The sequence below is a fragment of the Eschscholzia californica genome, unplaced genomic scaffold (genome assembly GCF_041429995.1).
Source record: "Eschscholzia californica isolate CP2 unplaced genomic scaffold, dmEscCali1.0.p SCAF_4, whole genome shotgun sequence".
Taxonomy (NCBI): domain Eukaryota; kingdom Viridiplantae; phylum Streptophyta; class Magnoliopsida; order Ranunculales; family Papaveraceae; genus Eschscholzia; species Eschscholzia californica.
This window is the reverse complement of record NW_028238461.1, coordinates 29,538,686-29,560,123: the sequence shown is the minus strand read 5'-3', so window position 1 is coordinate 29,560,123 and position 21,438 is coordinate 29,538,686. Positions and strand designations below refer to the sequence as shown.

General features: G+C 40.5%; 2 protein-coding genes across 2 annotated transcripts; one reads left to right on the top strand and one right to left on the bottom strand.

The window, feature by feature from the left end:
• Positions 1-1,058: 1,058 nt before the first annotated feature.
• Positions 1,059-2,510, top strand: LOC147544048 (uncharacterized). The gene has a single exon (XM_086635575.1). The coding sequence runs from the start codon at positions 1,059-1,061 to the stop codon at positions 2,508-2,510; it is 1,452 nt and encodes a 483-aa protein (XP_086491701.1).
• A 1,216-nt stretch (positions 2,511-3,726) lies between these two features.
• Positions 3,727-10,146, bottom strand: LOC147544047 (uncharacterized). Its single transcript, XM_086635574.1, has 5 exons — positions 9,045-10,146; positions 8,838-8,985; positions 8,053-8,653; positions 4,720-7,934; positions 3,727-4,018 (listed from the first exon to the last, which is right to left on the bottom strand). Exons 1-5 carry the CDS (start codon positions 10,144-10,146, stop codon positions 3,727-3,729), a joined length of 5,358 nt encoding a protein of 1,785 aa, XP_086491700.1.
• Between the last annotated feature and the right edge of the window lie 11,292 nt (positions 10,147-21,438).

The window sequence follows — 21,438 nt, the reverse complement described above, 5'->3', positions numbered from 1 at the left end:
AGGGGGTATGGCAGGAAGGATGGGGCTCCTAGATGCACTGTGAAGATAGACTTGAAAAAGGCCTATGATACTGTTAGGTGGTCTTCTCTCTTGAAGATTCTTAAGAAGTTTAATCTCCCTGATAGGTTCATCAAGTGGATTGAAGCCTGTGTTACTACCCCAAAATTTTCAGTAGTAGTTAATGGTGCTGTGAATGGGTGTTTTGTTGGCAAGAGAGGTCTTAGGCAGGGCTGCCCTATCTCCCCATACCTCTTTGTGATGGTCATGGAGGTTTTTGCTATGCTCCTTCATAAAGAACAGGTTGCTGGGGACTTTCATCTGCATCCTAAGTGCAGGAATCCTATTGTCACCCATTTATGTTTTGCTGATGACCTCATGGTGTTCATGAGAGGTGATGATCAGTCTGCTTCAGCTCTTAGGAGAGTTCTGGACCTTCTGTTTGTGTGTACTGGTCTAGCTGCTAACAATCACAAGAGTTTTGTCTTCTGTGCTAGTCTTGATGATGCAGGAAAGGAGGTTATCAAGGCTGCTCTTGGGTTTATTGAAGGAGACTTGCCTATGAGATACTTGGGCGTTCCCCTCCTTTCTACTAGACTTTCATACCTTGACTGCCTTCCTCTCATTCAAAAGGTACAGGCTAGAGTGCACTCTTGGAAGGCTAGGTCCCTCACTTTTGCAGGAAGGCTGCTCCTAATCAATGTGGTTTTGAATAGCATGTTGATATACTGGATGTCAGTCTTTGTGCTCCCCAAGAGGGCCTATAAGGAGATTAATAGCATATTCAATAGATTCCCTTGGACAGGAGTTGATATTGGACCTAGTAAGGCTGCTATCAGATGGGATATTGTTTGCTTGCCTAAGGCTGAGGGTGGTCTTGGTTAAAACCAAGAATACTCTTTGGGATAGACCCCTGCTATCAGATGGGATATTGTTTGCTTGTCTAGGCCCTTAACCTAGCCTTTAACCTGAGACACATTTGGGATTTGGTTTCTAACAAGAATACTCTTTGGGTCAGATGGGTCAGGTTGAATCTCATCAAGAGTAAGCAGTTTTGGCTCATGGAAGCTCCTCAAGACTGCTCCTGGTGCTGGAGGAAGATCCTAGGATGCAGGAAAGTTGCTCAAGGTATTCTTTGCCATCTTATTGGGGATGGTGGTGACACTCTTTTTTGGATAGACCCCTGGCATCCTAAGGGAGTGCTTTATGAATGGTATTCAGATACTTATAGGTACCATTCTGATTTACATCTTGAGATCAAGGTTGCTAATTTCATTAGAGAACGTGCTTGGTTTGTTCCTGATCACTTGAAATTTGAGCTTCCTGAGGTCTTTGCTGCCTTGAGTAATGTCTCTCTAGCTGTTGGGGAGGTGGATAAGTTGGTTTGGAAGGCCAACTCCAAAGGTGTGTACAACTTGAAGGACACTTATAATGTTGTTAGGCCTAGAGGGCAGACTGTTCCTTGGATGAATCTGGTTTGGTTTTCCAACTGTGTTCCTAAGCATTGCTTTATAACTTGGTTATTTATGCATAATGGGTTGAAGACCAGGGATAGGCTTAGGAATTGGGGTCTTCCTGTCCCTGCTGAATGTGGTATATGCTCCACAGGCCCTGAAACTCCAACCCACCTATTCTTTGGTTGTACCTTCTCTCAGGGTGTCTGGAGTCAGCTATTGAACCTGCTGGGATTTTTTAGGCCTTGCTCCTTGTCTATTGAGGAAGAGGTCAGGTGGTGCTGTGATCACTTTAGAGGCTCATCAGTGAATGCTAGAGTTGGCTGCTTGGTCTTTAATGCTTTCATATACCATATTTGGCTTGAAAGAAATGCAAGGGTTTTTCAGCTTAAGTTCAATACTATCTCAGGGATTGTTAACTTGATTGTGGATGAGGTCAAAATTAAAGTTTCTTCTTGGAAGTGCAGGGTTGAATGGTCAATCCTTAATATGGAGTTTGTTGATAATTGGAATCTTGATTTGCAGCTCACCAGGCCTGCTGTTAAGGGCTATAGATGGTCTCCTCCCCTTCCTGGGTGTATCCTCATTAGCTCAGATGGCTCCTTGAACACTGAGTCAGCTGGCTATGGGGCTATTCTTAGGGACTCAGATGGGAATGCTGTTGCTCTTGGTGCAGGGTCCTCTCCTATGAAGTCTGTGCTCTTTCATGAATTGCAAGGTGTCCAACTTGGGTTGCTTTTGGACCTTAAGCATAACTGTTCCAGAATTGCTCTTGCTACAGACTCCATGGTTGTGTATTCTCTGCTAGCAGATAAGCATAAGCTGCCTCCTCTGGATGTGTGGCATCTTTGGGTGCAAATCCAGCAGCTTTGGGGTGGGTTCCAGCAATGCAGTGTTCATCATGTTGTGAGAGAGCTTAATCAGGCTGCTGATCTCCTTTCTAAGCTCAGGCCTGCTGGTGTGGTTGAGTTTGAAGTGTCCTTCCTCCCTGAGGGCTTGAGTCAAATTCTTAAGGATGATAAAAATGGTAGAATCAGATTGAGAAAATGTTGGCTTTAATGCCTGATTTTTATTGTTTTGTTTTTGCTTTGTTGCTTTTGTAGCTTGTCTTTCTTTGGGTCTGGGCCCTTCCCAGCTTATCAATGCAAAAAAAAAAACTTAATCATTTCCTCCTCATCCTGATCCTGCCCAATCTGTCGTCACTAGCAATGGTCTGCATCTCCTCATTAAGCTCCCCAGCCACAATAATATCAAACCCTACTGCTTTTCTAGCTTTAGACAAACAATATGCCAATTGATTAACTTCTCTAAAGACATGCTCAATAGTTGCAGACTCTAAACTTACTCATATTGCATTTGATACTTCTCCAAACATTCAAGGATTGCCAAGGGGGAGCAGCATCTTGCTTGGTCAGAAGCTCACAAACTGCTTGGGAATCACAGGCCACCTTTACCTTCTCATAAGCCAAAGCTTGTTGAAGACCCATATCAATGCCTTGAAGCTCATGGTGGAGCACACTAACAGGAACAACACCACCTTGAACAGCCAACAGAACCTGTCCATTAAAATCACGCAAGACACACCCAAAGCCAGCTGACTCTGGACTATAAGAGCCATCTGAGTTAAGAAGAATGAAACCAGGAGGGGGAGCAACCCATGTACAAGGAATGATCTTAAGGGGGGAAATAGACAAATGAATATTCCAGTATCTAGAGATAGCCTCCACTCTAGGACTACTCACAGTGCTACAATGGTTATCTACCATCTTCATTTTTACATCTGCAATAATTCTTCTCAATATACTCTGTTGATCTTCCACCTTGTTAGCAAAGAGTCTTCTATTTCTCTCACACCAAGTATGGTAGATGAAAGCATTAAGGATAGCTTGCCAAGAACAGCAACTTTATCTTTCCCATGGAAGAATCTAATACACCAAGCAATCATATCAGCCCAAGATTGACAAGAAACCTGCCTAAGGTCCAGCATTCTTAAAAGCTCCTTCCAAATACCCCCTAGAAAAACTGCAATGGAAGAAGAGATGAGCATCATCTTCATCACCATTAGAACACAAGCAGCAAGTAACATCAATATTTATACCCTATTTATAAAGTTTCATCTTAGTCTTAATAGCTTTCTGCAAGACAACCCAAGTAATAAAGCTATGCTTGGGGATGTTATGACTAAACCAGACTAAGGAGACCCAAGGAACAGCAGGCAAAGCTCCTCTCAAAGCATCATAAGTGCTTTTCAAAGTAAAATCCCTTTTGTCGTTGGCTAACCAAATTTTTGAGTCCTCATACCCCCAGCTACAGCCACAGTGTGGAAACCACTAGCAATGGGACCAAAATAAAAGGATTGCAAGTCAGAAACATTCCATTCACCATCAATCAAGCTATCACACACCTTAGCATTTAAATGGAATCTGGCATCATACTTGAGCTTCTCTGAGAAGAAAGGAAGCAAAATACCCATAGGGTGCCAAGGGTCCTTCCGAAACCAAGTGTCTTGGCCATTACCTATCATAACAAAGCAGGATTTCAAGCCAATCTGCCTATTTTGCAAAAGCCTGCGCCAACACCAAGAAGAATCACCCACAACACTCATGAGCCAGAAGTTTTTGCCTTTAACAAGGTTTCTGTCCACCCATTGCACCCATAAAGTGTCCTTACTAATGAAGAACTCCCATATATGTCTAAGAGTACAAGCAACATTAAGAGTAGATAACTCCCTCAAGTTAAGCCCCCCTCCTTATAAGGATGGCAAACAGTAAACCAACTAACAGAACCGGCTTTAGAATTCATGTCTGGCCCATCCCACAAGAATCTCTTCTCATAAAAAGTCCATTTTTGCTGGTGGTGTTGATGCTGGCACTCTTGAGGTTATCAAGTTTGTGTTGGGATTTGGTGTAGCTGCCTTGCCAGTTAGATACCTTGGAGTTCCCTTGCTCTCTTCTAGATTGACCTATGCTGATTGCCAGCCCTTGCTTGATAGGGTGCTTAAGAAGGTACAATCTTGGAAGTCTAAGTTCCTCTCATATGCTGGTAGAGTTACTTTTTTTTTTTTGCATAGATCAGCAGGCGAAGGGAGCCTGACCCACAAAACTACAAAGTCCAATCAACCAATACCACAAGAAGTAAAAGAACTCCTCCAACAAAATAAAACATCAAAAATAGGCCCAACCAGCCAAAAAAGGAAACTCAAAAGAAAAATTACAATCATATATGCCTAACTCTTATAAAGCCCCTCCTGTCATCCTCAATGATTTGCCTCAGCTCCAAACTCAGCTCACTCGGCCTAAGGGTCAGCTCACCACTACTAGGGACATTCTTTGACAACCAATCCGCAGCAAAATTGACCTCTCGAAAGACATGTTGAATCGAACAGCTCACAAAAGACCCCATCAGCTTCTTGATTTTCCTGCACAAGTGATTGAGCCTCCAAGGGGGCTTAAGAATCTCAGCACTTAACAATGCTTTGGCTGACATAGAGTCTGTAGCTATCACCACTCTTGTCAAAGATAAACCCATAGCCAACCTTAACCCCAATTCAATTGCCTGAAGCTCATGATACATAACCGATCTAGGCTCGGCCTTACCATGACCAGCACCAAGAACAGAACCAGCAGCATCTCTTAAGATACAACCATAACCAGCTGCACTCAAGGAGAAGGCCCCATCAGTGTTAATAAGGACAGTACCTGGAGAAGGCCCCAGCCACTGGCACTCCACTGTTCTAATCTGAGCAAACTTCAAATCAATCCTCCAAGCTGCAGCTAACTCCCTGTTCCTAGAGTTATCAGCAAACTTGCACTTGACAGCATTCATCTTAAGCCTGACATCCATTATAATCTGCTGGACCACTACCTCCTTGCTCAGAGAGCCATGTTGATGAACCCTATTGTTCCTTTCCCACCAGATATGGTAAATGAAAGAACAAAAGGCAAGCTTTCCCAGCAAAGCTAGGCCATCTTTTCCTTTCAAAATAGTGGACAACCAAGCCACTTCAGTCTCCCAATCCCCTATAGTAACTCTGTAAATTCCAAGTAGAGTCAAAAGCTTCTTCCAAATGAACTTAGAGTAACTGCAATGAAGAAATAAATGATCCTCATCTTCACTCCCCTGCCCACACAACACACAAGATGGATCAACTTCAATTCCCCAGAACAACAGCTTACACTTGGTTTTAAGACCACCACTTAGAGCCAACCAGGCTATAAAACTGTGTCTATGTATATTATGGGAAAACCAAACCAGCTCATGGCAAGAAAACCTCTGACCCACTGGTCTAAGAGCTTCATAGATCTCTTTAAGAGTAAATGTACCTGAGTCCCCAGCCTTCCAGATAAGAACATCTTCAATGTCCTCATCAATGGAAACATCATGAAGCAAGTCAACAAAGGACTCTATAAAGACAGTCAACTGCCAAGGCAACACCCACTGACCATTAAGAATGCAAGAACTGACCATAGCCTCAGCATGAATTGTGCTATCAAATCTGAAATGAGCAGAGAAGAACTTATCAAGAATGCCAAGGGGATGCCAATTATCTTTCCACAACCTGGTGGACTTGCCATTGCCTATAACATGAACAGCAAACCTCATCCCATACCCTCTATACTGTAATAACCTTCTCCAAACCCAAGAAGAAGAAGCAGGAATGTTCATAAGCCAGAAATCCCTTTTTTTAATCAAATTAGCTTTCACCCATTCCACCCACAATGTATTATTAGAATTCAAAATATCCCACATGTGTCTTAAACAACAAGCAATGTTTAGGATATTCAGATTCCTTAGCCCCAGCCCACCTTCCTGAACAGGCAAGCAAAGCTTACTCCATCCAATAGATGCTCTCTTCAAGTCCACCCCAGCACCATTCCACAAAAATTTACTCAACATAGCATCCAGCTCTTTAATAACCCTCTTAGGGAGGTCAAAAACACTGAACCAAAATAGCACCATACTCTGAAGAATAGTCTTAATCACAACCACTCTCCCAGCATAAGAAAGGTATTTGGTCTTCCATGACTTAATCCTATTCCTGACCTTATCCAACAGAGGCAGGCAATCATAATACTTCAGCCTTGTGGATACCAAAGGCACCCCAAGATACCTAACAGGCAAGGAGCCACTCTCAAAGCCCAAACAGAGGGACACTTGAGCCAGAAGAGAATCAGATAATCCAGCAGCATAAAGAGAGCTCTTCCCAACATTGACCATCAATCCAGTACACTCATGAAAATCAGCTAAGACTTCATGAAGAGACTCCACAGACCCCATATCACCTTTAGAGAAGACCAACAGATCATCAGCAAATGCTAAATGGGTGACAACTGGCCTAGAGCATTTAGGATGTAAGCTAAACCTTCCTTCAACCAATCTCCTGAGAAGTAGCACATTGAACACTTCCATGACAAGAACAAAGAGGTATGGGGACATGGGGCAACCTTGCCTTAACCCTCTTTGCCCCTTGATATAACCACAGGAACTACCATTCACCATAATAGAAAAGCTAGCAGAAGAAACACAAGCTAAAACCCAAGCCCTAAATTTAGAAGGAAATCCCATTTTCTCCATGACTAGGAGCAAGGCAGGCCATTCAATAGAGTCATAAGCCTTTTGAAGATCAATCTTATAGGCACACCTAGGGGGTCCAAAAGACTTATGATAATCCCTAGTCAATTCATGAGCAAGGAGAATATTATCTTGAATACTTCTTCCAGAAATAAAAGCAGATTGACAAGGGCTAACAAGCTTGAAGATACACTCTTTCATCCTCATAGTCAATATCTTAGTGATACACTTGTAGATAACATTGCAACAAGAGATAGGCCTGAAATCACAAACTTTAGAAGCATTAGTAGACTTAGGAATTAAAGTCACAAGGGTAAAATTTACCTCCCTAAGAAGCCTGCCTGAATTGAAGAATCTGAGAACAGCCTCTGTGAAGTCATCTCCCACTATGTCCCAACAGTACTTAAAAAAGTGAGATGTGAAACCATCTGGACCAGGAGCTTTATCAATCCCAATAGTAGCAAGAGACTGTACAACATCATCTCTTGTCACTTTCCTAACCAGCAAATCAGCCTCTGTATCTGAGAGAACCTCCTCAAACTCCATTCCAGCCAACAGCTCAGGAGGCACACTGGGATAATCAGTCTCCCCAAATAACTCTTGATAGAATTTCACACATTCCTCAGCCACCAATGAAGCACTAACCACCTTTTGATTGGAAGAGTTATACACAAAAGATATATTATTCCTAGACCTTCTCTCTTTCAGTGAAGCATGAAAGAATCTAGTATTGCTATCCCCCAATTCAATCTTCTGGACCCTTGATTTCTGCTTGAGCATTGACTCCTCCATCATGGCCTTCTTAGAGAAATCAGCCACAGCTAGTCTCTCCTCCACCCTAAGCTCTTCCACAAGAGGATTCTTCTGTAATTGAGATTGGCACTCATCCATTCTTCTTCTAGCATGCACTACCTGGTCAGAAATGCCAGAGAATCTCTCCTTCTGCCAAGTCTTAAGCCTTCTTGACAATCTTCAAAAAATCTTCCTCCTCTGTCCAACAATTAAAAAACTTAAAGGGCCTTGGCCCTACCTTCTCCTTCTCAAAAAGAGAAACTACACAAGAAGAGTGATCAGACACTCCAGGATTAAGGAAATCAGCCTTAGCATTAGTAAACTCCTGGCTCCATTCAATATTAACCAAGGCCCTATCCAATTTTTCAGAAATACACCTATTCCCCCCTTGGGAATTAGTCCAAGTGAAGAAGTTACCTGAAAAAGGACAATCAAACAAATTAGTATCCTCCACACAATCACCAAAGTCCCTTAAGCCACCTTGATGAAGCACAGCACCACCCACTTTTTCCTCCACCTTCAGCACACAGTTAAAGTCACCCATCACCATCCAAGGGCCACTACAAATACCAGCCACCCTTCTCAGCTCACTCCATAACTCCTTCCTTTCCAAGGCCAGGTTCCTAGCATAAACACAAGAGAGCAAGAAAGACCTTCCATCCTTCAAACTCACTTGAGAAGTCACCACCTGATCTGTTTTAGCACAGACAGAAATAGACAACTGGCTGGTATCCCACAAAATCCAAACTCTTCCTAACTTATCACAACAATAATTATTATCCCATTCCCAAGTTGGCATAAGCACTTGCTTAACCTTATCTTTATTAGTAACATCAACTCTAGTTTCCAAAACAGCACAAAAACTCAACCCATTATTCCTAATAAATTTCACAACCTCCTTCCTTCTGAGTGAGTCATTAAGACCCCTCACATTCCAAAATCCTACACTAATCATGTAAAATTCTGATAGGCCCTCTCCTACCTCCAGGCACCCCTTGGCCCCCACCAACTCCCTTACCAAACAGTGCTACCTTATTAGCAACACTATCAGACACAGCTTTATCTACTACTTCCATATTTGCTACTCCAGCACCATTAGTACCACAATTGTCCTTCCCATCTTCATCCACCACACACTGCCTCTTAGAAGCTTTCACAGCATATCCATCTTCTAAAGGAGTAGACACCAAAGGTCTTCTAAAGCCCTCTTTCTTAATATGCTTCTTAGACCTGACCTCAGTCCAGCCATCATCCCCTCTGGCAAGCCAATAGATGATGATGAAGCCTCTCCAATAGCACTTTTTGCAGAAGTAACCCCAAAAGGTAGTTTCTCCTGAGCACAAGTGGTATTAATAAAAGAGGGACCCTTAGCAGGGGAAATCTCAGAAGATTTCACACCCTGGGCTCGGGCAATCACTAGGGCTGAACACTGCTCTTTAGGAATAGCAGAAGTGACATCCATCTCAACATCAGAACTCACAGGAGCATTTGGTCGAACAGGTTCCTTACACTTCCCATGAGCATGACCAAAAGAACCACAATTAGAACATCTAAGAGGCTTCCAAGAGTATTCAACACTAACCTCAAATTCCCTCTCCCCCTTCACCATAAAAGAGAGAGTATCAGGCATTGTACACTCCTTGGAAATTTCAACACAGACCCGAGCATAACCAGTACGAGTCCTCTTCTCAGTTGTCTCATCAAGCATAATAGGCTTACCAATTTGACTAGCAATCCTAGCAAGACCTTTAGGATTCCACATAAACATAGGCACACCTCTAAAACATACCCACACAGGCAGAGTATTCATGGAGTCAATATCATCTTCAATGAAAAGCTCCCAGGGCCGAACAATGAAAAGTCTATTGGCAATAAAGAAGGGTTCCATTTCAAGAACTCTCTGCCTATCCTCATCCAGAGAAAACCGAATCAAATAAGCTGAAGTACCATGGATAGTAAGAGTCATATTACCTTTTGGCTTCCATCGAGCAAGTAAGGTTCTACGAACCAAAGGAAATGGTAACCGATGCCCAACAAAAGACCCAATCAGGAAATTCTCACACTCCTTGATCTCTTCTTCAAAATCCTCAAGACAAATTTCAGGTACGCCATCCCCATTCAAAGTAGAAGGAGAGAATTCTAACCTAGAACGAGAAGGCCTATTACCTTTGTGAAAAAGAGAAGCCCAAGAAGAACCCCCACCAGTAGCATCACCATCCATTCTTCCCTTACCATTTTCCTTTTGTTTTGGTGGAACATCTGTTCCCAAAGAACCAGGAATTCCACCACCAGAAGGAGGAAGGGAAATTTTCGCCTCCCTCTCAACCGACATGAAACCTCAAAGAGGACGTGCCGGCAAGAAGGAGACAATGGACAAAAGAACCAGTAACGAGAAAACCTAGATGTCGGCTACCCACCGAGCACCCAGAAAATTGGAGAAGACAGCGGCGCCGGAAATAACCCAAGAAACTCGGAGAAAAGACAGGCGGCGCCGGAAATCGCCCAACCCGGGACTTTCTCTCTCCTCTATCTCACTCCCACAGACCAGTTTGGTGTAGAGTTACTCTTATTTCTTCTGTTATCAATGGCATGGTTATGTTTTGGATTAGTTCTTTTGTTTTGCCTAAGAGGGTCTTTCAGGAGCTTTCCTCTATCATTCATAACTTCCTTTGGGCTGGTACTGATTTGAAAGCTAAGAGGGCTACTGTTAGTAGGAATGTGGTGTGTCTGCCTTATAAAGAAGGTGGCTTGAATCTAAGAGATTTATTAACTCTAAATACTGCTGCTACCTTGAGACATATATGGGAGTTGTTTATTGGTAAGGATACTTTGTGGGTTTCCTGGGTAAAGGCCAACTTGATTTCAGGGAATGATTTCTGGGTCATGAAGGTTCCTCAGGACTCTTCATGGAGTTGGAGATGTATATTGAATTGCAGAGAACAAGGTCTTAGCCTTGCCAAAGTCCATATATGCAATAGTAAAAGCACTGATTTTTGGTTTGATGTGTGGCACCCCTTGGGTGTTCTTTATCCTTTGATGGACTCTTTCTTTAGGCTTGATAGCAGGCTTAATGATTCAGCTAAAGTCAGTGTCTGTATCTCTAATGGTGAATGGGTTGTTCCTCATATGCTTCCAGGAGCCTTGTTTGAGATTTTGGATAGATCACCTGAGGTGGGTATTCAAGCTGGTTTTGATGATGAGAGGGTGTGGACAGCAGGTCAGTCTGGCATCTTTACTCTCAAAGAAACCTATGAGGCCATTAGAAGGAAAGAAGAAGTTGTTCCTTGGTGTGATATTGTGTGGTTTTCTCATAACATACCTAGGCAAAGTTTTATTACCTGGGTAGCTATGAGAAGGGCCTTGAAGACCAAGGATAAGCTTCACAACTGGGGTGTTATCCCTGACAATACTTGTGTATTATGTGCTTGTTATGTGGAGGATGATTTTCATCTAGTTTTCTCTTGCAGCTTTTCTTGTGTTGTTTGGAAATCTATTTTGGGACTTCTTGCTGTTTCTAAGATATCTAGGTCTGATTGGACTCAAGAAGTGGCCTGGTTAGTCAAACTATTTGCTGGGAAGGATATGGTTGCTCTTGTTGGTAAATTGGCCTTTAATGCCTATGTATATCATATTTGGCTTGAGAGGAATAGAAGGGTCTTTACTGGTAAAGCTGAATCAAAGAGGGAAGTCCTAAGGAGAATTGTAGCTGATATTCGAATGAAGTGTTCTGGGTTGAAGGTTAAGGCAAAAGATAATCAGAGAAGCAGAAGGGTTGCTCTCAATTTTAATCTAACTTTTGAGTTTGTTGCTGCTGCTGTTACATTGTGGGAAGGATATGGTTGCTCTTGTTGGTAAATTGGCCTTTAATGTCTATGTATATCATATTTGGCTTGAGAGAAATAGAAGGGTCTTTACTGGTAAAGCTGAATCAGAGAGGGAAGTCCTGAGGAGAATTGTAGCTGATATCAGAATGAAGTGTTCTGGGTTGAAGGTTAAGGCAAAAGATAATCAGAGAAGCAGGAGGGTTGCTCTCAATTTTAATCTAACTTTTGAGTTTGTTGCTGCTGCTGTTACATTGTGTGAATGGAAGAAGCCTGCTATTGGGCTTGTTATGCTCAATGTGGATGGCTCTTTTCGCAGGAATTCAGCAGGATATGGTTGTGTGTTGACTGTTGAGGGACCATAAAGGTCAGGTCCTTGCTGCTGCTCATGGTGCTGCTGATCCTGTGTCTGTGGTGCACCATGAGCTTCAGGGGATGGAAATAGGGCTCCTTCTAGCTGTTAAGCATGGTTGTGATAAGCTGGTTGTTGCTACTGATTCAAAGATGGTGTATCACCTTCTTACTAACAATAACTTGGTTCCTCCATGGCAATCAAAGTTTTTGGTTGCAAAGATTAGGAAATTGATGGGGCAGCTGACTTATTGTAGCATTATTCATGTATTTCGTGAGACAAACCAGATTGCTGATTTGTTGGCTAGTAATAGACCTATTCATGGGGATGATGAGCTTGGTCCTTTAGACCTTGATATGGAGCTTCAGAGATTAATCATTGAGGAGCAGCTGGGAGCTGTGCGCCAAAGAGTGAGATAGGTTGCTGATTTGTTGCTGGTTACTGCTCTTTGGTAGCTGCTCTATTTTGCGTTGTTTGCTTTGTGTTTTTGTGTGTTGTTAGGTTTGTCTAATAGCCTTGCTGTTTGGTTTTATTTGAGTCTCATTATAGTTGTTATAATGAGGGATGATTGTTTTGATCTTTTAGTTCAATAAAAGGGTCGGGGTCCCTTTAATCCCTGCTGATTCCTGCAAAAAAAAATAAAACATCTATTCTTACAGTTGAATAACATTTCAAATGGAAGCATTGACAGATATCAAATCTGGAGATGCATTTAATCAAAAACATAATTTGAAACCCCGTTTTCTGTAACCTCACGCCTAAACTACCAATAATCAAATTGAAAGGAAACTGATAGATGCTTAAAACGCCAACCAAGAAAAACAACAGAAAGTCGACCAACAATAGATGAACAAAAACGCAAACCACGAAGAACCAGCTAATCAGCCAAAGCTTCGATAACATGTAAAGGCCTGCCACGAATACCGAAAAATTAGGAAGAACACAAACCTAGATAAATCAGAAAAGGGGAGACAAAGAGAGTGCGAGCCAGGATCTGTAATGTAAGATTCATTTTGTTTGTGAGGGCTATGAGTTTCAATTTTGACGAATAGAATGAAGTGCCAAACAATAAAGCAAAATAAATTCATAAAACTACCAAAAAGACCACAAAAGGAAAAAATGCAGATAGGTTTAAAAGCCACCGCCTTCCCAATGAACCACAAGTTATTTCATGACATAGATCTCTGAGAAAGAGACGGGGGAACAAATTCCACCAATATATAGATCATCCCAAGCAAAAATCCCCCTTTAGAAGAAAGCTCAGTTCTTACATAGACATCGACTTGCCTATAGAACATCATAACTAGAACTTTTTTACATTTCATATCAATCATTAGTAACACAATACTAAAAATAATCAATAATACATTTGCTATGAACTTCATTTATAAATATTTTCATTTCCTGTTAACAACAACCCCATAGCAACTATACCAGTTAAAACTAAAAAAAAACTCAACAAGAATACCTAAGCTTCTATAAGAAAAAACCCAAGGCAGAGAATCATGCATAAAGTACGTAAAAAAAAATGGCTAATGAAGATGACATCAATTATGTAAAAACTGTTGAATCAAGTGGCAATCCAAAATATTCATGATTGCTTCCATTAAAATTTCGAGAGGCAAATCAATCAATCAAGAGAAAAATCCAAACCTACTATGCAATGCCTGATCAGAGAAAAGAACTGAGAAGCAAATCACGATAAAAACTTAAACAGTGTTATCAAAATCGTGCGATTTGGGATTCAAATCGCATGATATAAATCGAATCAGGTGGAATTCGATTTGACTCGTACTTCAAATCGTAAAGAGCAAAAAATCGTGCGATTTCCAACCGAATCGGTTTTGAACACGTGAATCGTGGGATTCATTGAGAATCCCACGATCCAAATTGAAACCCATAATTTGAGAAGTTTTGGGGCAAATCTATTCCTACAAACTAAATCAGATAAAGGGGGACTTTGATTTTTGAAGAAAGTAGAAAGAAATAAACAAAAAAAAAAGCAAGAAAAAAGAAAAGAAAATAAAGACTTACCTTCATCTTCGTCTTCCTTCAAGCAACCAAGAGTTCAACACCATTAACTTCTCTCTCTAAAAACCCTAGCAACTACAATATTTTTGAATCTCAAACCTTATTTCTTATTTCTTCTTTGTCTTCTCTTTCTCTAGAACGATTTCTTTCTTTCTCTAGCTAGAACGACTCTCTCTCTGTATAACCAGTATGTTCTATCTTCTCTCTCCTCTTAAAATTTACCCACTACAACCATAAACGATAAACCTTTTAACCGAATTTAGTCGACAAGGCCCTGGAAGTAGTAGAAGGAGACTGTTTGCGTAACATTGAATATGCATATGTGGCATAGAAGAACATAATAGCACATTTAGAATTTCTTACGCGAAGCCTTTTTCTGGGCTAGGGGCCAACTTCAAACATAGAACTTGGCTTCAGTAGAGTTAAAAACATTGATCAGTTGTTAGTGTCGCACCACCTCAGGACTTGACACAACTCATACAATTCACATAGACACATTGACCACAATTGAAACAACTATTAATACATCGCACCAAACCAAGGAATAAAATTTCGACATATTTCGTTCGAAATGACCGAAACATGTCCTAAATTCACATCACCGAAACGAAATTTCCACCGAAATCTGATACGAAATTTCGAAACATAGATTTAGGTTTAGGGTTTCGAAAGATTCTAAAATCATAACTCATATATTACCTTAGTCGTTTATCTTCTACCTTTATGTTAATTTGTTCCATCTTTCTTGACTACTTCTCAAATCTTTTGTTCTTCAAGATATTCTTCTCTTCTTAGGTGATCTTTAACTTCAGATTCCGATTTAAGAGAGAGAGAGGAAGAGGGAACAGTCGGTTTCGGCTGAGAAGTCTTAGAAATAGGGATTAAGGGTTGTATCTAAGGGGAAAACAATTTTTACTGCTAAACAAGAATGTTATGTTTCATTTCTGGTTAGCCCCCTAACCATTACTATTATAGCAGATTGGACCCCTAAACTAATTGTTTTAGGTTTACATCTGATAAATAATTCAATGTACCCCCTAAACTAACTGTTTAATTGCAGATAAACACATAACTTAACTGTTTTAGTACTAATAGAGTTAAATAACTCAATTTATCCCCTAAACTAATTGTTTTATTGCAGATTAATACTGAACTTAATTGTTTTAGAACTGTTTTATCATTCCGCAAATTTGTAAAATTTCCACACAGACCGAAACGTTTCCACGAAACGTGTCCACGAAACGTGTCCACTTTTGGACCGACCGAAATTTCCATCGAAACCAAAATTTCATTCCTTGCACCAAACAATATCCAATATAATATGTCGCATCTCAGGACATGACACGACTCATAACTTCACATACACACATTGACCACAAGTGAAACAACTACAGAAGCAGAAATGGGTTTGGAGGCAAGATAAGTGAGACAGTCATAGCTGGCTAACAATAAGACTACTATAAGACCAACAAGCAAACCACTCCAAGTGTTAGCGCTTATGTTGCAAACAATTAGCACTAGATTATGTTTTTAGCAAGGAGCAACATACTGACACAGCAAAAATAAGAACAAGTACGATTTCCAGAGCAAAGTTAGTAATACAAACCGAAGTTGAAACGAAAAATCTGCCAAGCAGTTTGCACCAGCATGATGGAGCTCCTACAACAACAAGCAAATCTTCTAACATATCTTTAAAAGTCAAAAAATGAAGAAAACAAAAGGTAAAGAACTTAGGAACCATGGATTTACTACTCATGGATCTGCAATAGGACAACAAATACTTAACTTACACAAGAGGAAGCATAAAACTCCGGTGTTTTTTTGTGTCAAAAGTCAGCAAATTGTGATTCTCTCCACTACGATTCAGGAAAGTAGTTATGTCCACTCAACATATATCGAATATAGATAGCAGACTGTCCACTCAACATATATCGAATATAGATTGCAGACTGTCCACATTGTCCTACAAATAGTTGAATGAAACTATATATGCCTACTGTTAACGAGAGGTATGCTCGAGAAAGAACATAAATGCAAGTTAGAACAGAAGACCCCCTTTCCTGGAGAAACCGAATCAAACCTTCAGGTAAATAATAAGTCCCATGAAAAACAAAACACCAAACCAAAATAATGTGTCAGAACACTAAAGATATTTCGAGGGAAACCTACCAACCCTATAACTCATATTCTACACAATTGCATGATAAACAGAGTATTGATATCTAGCAACCCAATAACTCATACTCTACACAAATAGGATGAAAAAAATGGTACTATCAAATAAAAATCTATTGCTAAACTTCCTCACCACCAACTTGAAATAGAAACTCCCTTCAAGTAACTGAATCTGCAAAGGAGACATCACCGGTAACACTTCATGAATATAATTTAAAGTGAATGTGAACAAAATGTTTGTACAAATGATCCCATAATTGTAGCTTTATATAAGAAAAAACACTTTCGAAGAAACAAAAGCACTTCCATAATGGAAACCTAATCCTCAGTAAACAAAGATAATCCAGTAAGATAAGTTCTACAACCAAGAAATACATATCCCTAAAAGCGAGGCTAAGGAATTGCATATTACGACTAGGAAAAAAATTGCACAAAGAGAAAACTGAACACTCATGAAAAACCTTAAATAGAGATCCTGCTTCAAACCCCGTCGGTGAATGTCTGAATGTGGATAGCAACCACCCATACCCAGAACACAGTTAAAGCCTAAGCAAAACATTAAAGGTGGAAGAGACATAGCCCGAGCAAAACATTTTTCATGGAACAAGCTACTATAGGAACCTCCATCTTAAAGGTGGAAGAGACAAAGCCTAAGCAAAACAGTTTTGGGAAACATCTTATAAACAGAAAGCTTTACCGAAGAAACATAAAAAAATTTCAATTATAAATACCACTCGGATACCAAGGATCAGGGTGAACACTCAGAACATAGCTACTACTTAATTAAGGATTCTGGATTTGAAGTACATTGCCTTCATGAAATGAACATGGGCAAAAGCAAAAATCATATCTGAAGGCATTATAAAGAACAACCAATGAAGGACCCCCTTTTGATATCATACTTACAGTTGAATTAGATTTCAAGTGGAATCATTGACAATCTCAATTTCCAAAATGGCATAGATATCAAATCTGCAGAAAGAATTCGATCAAGAACATAATTTGAACCCTCGTTTTATGAAACGTCAGACCTAGATAACCATATTGAAACGAAACTGATAGATGCTTAAAAACATAAACCAAGAAACATAAAATGATATCAACCTGGCAACCTATATTAATACAAAGCTTCAATAACTTGAAAGAAGCCTGCAACAGATACCAAAAAATCAGGAAGAACACAACTGTAGATAGATCAGTTAAAGGGAGAAAGAGAGAGGGGGCCAAGGATTTATAATGCTAGATTCATTTTGTTTGTGAGGGATAAAGGTTTTAGTTTTGACCTACCTTCCCCAAACAAGAAAGGCAAAATAAATGAAGGAAACGAACGGTAAAGAACTTAGGAACCATGGATTTACTACTCATGGATCTGCAATAGGACTGCAAATACTTAACTTACACATGATGAAGGAAATGAGTCCAGTTCGGAGTCTTCTGACCAATCGACCCAGCACCAGAAAACTGTTTTTTGTCCGTTCGACTAAATTCCACATATCCTATCAGCATGATGGAGTTTCTGAGAAAGCAAAACTTCTAACACACCTTCGAAAGACAAAATGACGGGAACGAGAACTTGGAACCTTGAACCTTGAACCCAGCAACTTTGGATCCATGTAAGTTGCTGAAAAAAATGTAGACCAAGCCAAGGAAATGATATCAATTCAAACCCATCCACCCAACACCGGAAAGTTAAATCTTCTCCCGTCGAATTAGGAAGTTCCACATATCCTACATCAAGATAAGACCATCAATATTTTTACACATTTACTTCATCTAGAGTCTAGACATGGAACTCGAAAAGTGAAAAAAGAAAAGATGGAATTTTATCCTCATAACATCCAGGCGATCGATCTAGTGGTAGTATCCAGCCAATTCTCTCAAACCAGACCAATTTACCAAGCAAACTAATGGATACCAACATGACAGATCTTCTATTCTGAGAGAGTTATCTATGTGGAACATAGCTGTTATCACCTCAAAACTTATGCAGCTGCAAATCTTTTTTTTATACTGATCAGCAGGCTAAGGGAGCCGGACCCAAAAACAAACAGACTCCAACAGCTGCAAATCTTATGTTATAATATCACATAAAAAGAAGGACCACGACTAAAGATAATGTCCTGTGTCAAATAAATTAGCAGCACATCCCGCCTCCCTCCCATTAGTACTAATGCCCAAGCAGAGAGGAGAAAAAGTGACCATGCACCAACTGCCTAATCAATCACATGCAAACAGAACGGACCAAGATAAACGCATAAAACTCAGGGGTCTTTCATTTGTTGTGTCAATAATCAGCAAATTGTGATTCTACACTACGAGTTCAAGAAAGTAGTTCCGTCCACTCAACATATGTCGGATATAGATAGCAGACTCTCCACATTGTCTACCCTACAAGTAGTGGAACGAAACTATATGCCTACTGTTAAAGAGAGGTATGCTCGAGAAAGAACATAAATGCAAGTTAGAAAAGAAGACTCCTTTTCGTGGAGAAACCTAATCAAATCTAAATGTAAATAATATGTCCGTTGAAAACAAAACAACAAAGCAAAATAATGTTCGAGAACACTAAAAGAAACCTACCAAACCTTATAACTTATAATCTACACAAAAGGATGAAAAAGAATTGTACTATCAAATAAAAGATATATCGGTAAACTTCCTAACCAGCAACTTGAGATAGAAACTCCCTTGAAAGAGACCGAGTAAGATTTCATTATAATTCCCAGTCGTTCAACAACCAGAAAGAGTGACTGAATCTGCAAAGCACACATCCCCAATAACAATTCATGAACATAATAAAGTTAATGTGAACAAAATGTGTAATTACACATAAGACCCCTGTAAAAATGTAACTGCAAGTTTACAAAAGGTCTCTCGAAGAAACAAAAGCACTCCCACAATCCAGTAAGATAAGTTCTACAACCTTTTCAAGAGATACATCTCCCTAAATGCGAGGTTAAGGAATTGCATATTACGACTAGGAAAAAGATTGCACAAAGAGGAAACTAAACTGTCATGAAAACCCTTATATAGAGGTCCTCCTTGAAACCCCCATCCAAGAATACCAACCGTCAGTGAATGTCTGGATGTGGATAGCGGTCATGCATACCCGTAACACAGTTAATGGCACATTTTAAAGGTGGAAGACATATAGCCTAAGCAAAACATTTTTTCAGGAAACAAGCTACTATAGAAAACTCCATCTAAAAGGTGGAAGAGACATAGCCTAAGAAAAACACTTCAGCGAAACAGTTTATAAACAGAAAGCTTTATTAAAGACACAGAGTGATTTCTAAATTATAAGTAACAATCAGATACCAAGGACCAAAGTGAACCCTCAGAACATAGTAGCTACTTAATTAAGGATTGCGGATTTGAAGTACATTGCCTTCCTAAAATGAACATGGGCAGAATAATCTCCCACGGTGGGATTCAGGATTGTAACTAGAGGAGAGAGAAATAGCCGGGTGGTGTGGTTTTTTAGAGTTCGCGGCGCCGCTTATCTTCTCCGATCTTCTTGGGATCTCGGGAGTTGGTCGGAACTTTTTTTGATTATTCTCTAGGTTTTTGTGTCCGATTGTTTCCTTGAATCTAGCACGACCTTCTTTGAAGGGATATGTTGGAGAAAAGAGAGACGAAGCTTCTCCGTCCTCCCCCTGGTGGTGGAGATTCAGATTCTTCTGGATCTGAATTTCTACCAAAAGAAAGTGGATTTGGTAAGGAGAAATCGGAACAGGGAGTAGGAGATGATTCTACTGGTTATGATTCGATATCTGAAGAAGATGTGAGTGGTTCAGGATTTAAAGGGGGTTATGCTGATTCGAATGAGAAGAGAAGTGCGTCGAGTTGGGCTTCTCTGTTTCGACCGGGGGAGACAAAGTTCAGATCTAAGCTGGAGTATTCACCTCCAATAATGAGGAAGGAGGGTGAGCTTCCTGAAACTTTATTAGAAGAGTTTGAAGATGAAATTAAGGAGTGTGAGAATCTGGTTATTGGGTCGTTTGTTGGCCAGAGACTTCCTTTCATGGTGGTTCGAAGGGTTTTACTTGATCGATGGAAGCCCAAAGGAAATATGCTTTTGACTGCACATGGAGATGCAGCCTATATTATTCGATTTGATCTTGAGGAAGATAGACAGAGGGTTTTAGAGATGGAGCCACTCTATATTGCTAACCGGTTGTTCTTTGTTCGACCATGAGAGTTGTTTATTGAAGAAGATGTAGCAGCAATGGAGTCCTTGCCTGTTTGGGTTTGTTTTCGTAATGTTCCAGTGTTTCTTGGAAACCAATGAAGTGTTCTGGATGTGGTGCTTTTGGTCATTCAGTTGGTAAGTGTAAGGTTACTGTTCGACAGAATGCCTCTAAGAAGGCTAATGTTGAACCTGATCTTCCTGTTCCTAATAAGGGGAAGGCAGTAATTCCTGAGAGTGGACCAGCTCGTGTGAGGGGTGTGGCTTCTATGAGGGAGCCTCCTCCAAAGAGCTCTAAGCTTTCTTTAGGCCCTACTTGTGCTCAGAGCTTGCTTCCTTCTAAGGAGGCCTCTGCAAAAAGTATGGATGGAAATGCCTCTTTTTCCTCTACTAGTACTGACGTTATGGATGAGGGTGGCTGGACCCAGGTTAGGAATTCTAAGAAAAATAAGAGTTTGGATGTGGCTAAGAGGCTCACTGCTCCTTCTAATAGGGAAGATAGGAGTAAGGCAGTAGCTCATAAGAGACTATGTGTAGTTGACCCATCTCAAGGTACTGTTGTAGCTGACAAAGTAGGGTATGGGTCTGCTGAAGAAGAGGTGGATGTTATGGAAGTGAGTGGGGTTCCAGAGGGGAGTGTGGGTGTAGCTAATAAAGTTGCACTGTTTAGTGGAGTAGTGGGAGGTCAGGTGAGAGTTGGTTGGAAGGGGAGGGGTCCTTTTCGAACTTCTAATGATTAGTTTTGGGTGTTGGAATGTGAGAGGGCTTAATGAATCTCTCGGAATCAGGGAGGTGGTGAAGTTTATTAGAGAGAATAAGTTGAGTCTTTGTAGTTTGATGGAGACTCATGTTGATGTTGATAATAAAGAGAAGGTGAAAAATCTTCTTATGCCTACTTGGAGTTGGCTTACTAATTATGACTGTGATAGGACTGGAAGAGTGTGGCTTCTTTGGGACCCTTGTCAGGTTGATGTTTCTTTGGTTTCTATGAATGATCAAAGTTTGACTGTTATGGTGGTATTGAGGGATTGTAGGTCCTTTATGGTGACTTGTGTT

What these genes read in the sequence shown, in the direction of transcription:
- LOC147544048 (XM_086635575.1), top strand. Translation starts at nt 1,059, where the DNA reads ATGGAAGCTCCTCAAGACTGCTCCTGGTGCTGGAGGAAGATCCTAGGA.
- LOC147544047 (XM_086635574.1), bottom strand. Translation starts at nt 10,146, where the DNA reads ATGTCGGTTGAGAGGGAGGCGAAAATTTCCCTTCCTCCTTCTGGTGGT. An exon ending in CTCTTTTTGAGAAGGAGAAG is followed by an intron (nt 7,935 to 8,052) that starts GTAGGGCCAAGG and finishes ATTTCTGACCAG; the next exon opens with GTAGTGCATGCTAGAAGAAG. An exon ending in GAGCTGAGTTTGGAGCTGAG is followed by an intron (nt 4,019 to 4,719) that starts GCAAATCATTGA and finishes GTGTTGGCGCAG; the next exon opens with GCTTTTGCAAAATAGGCAGA.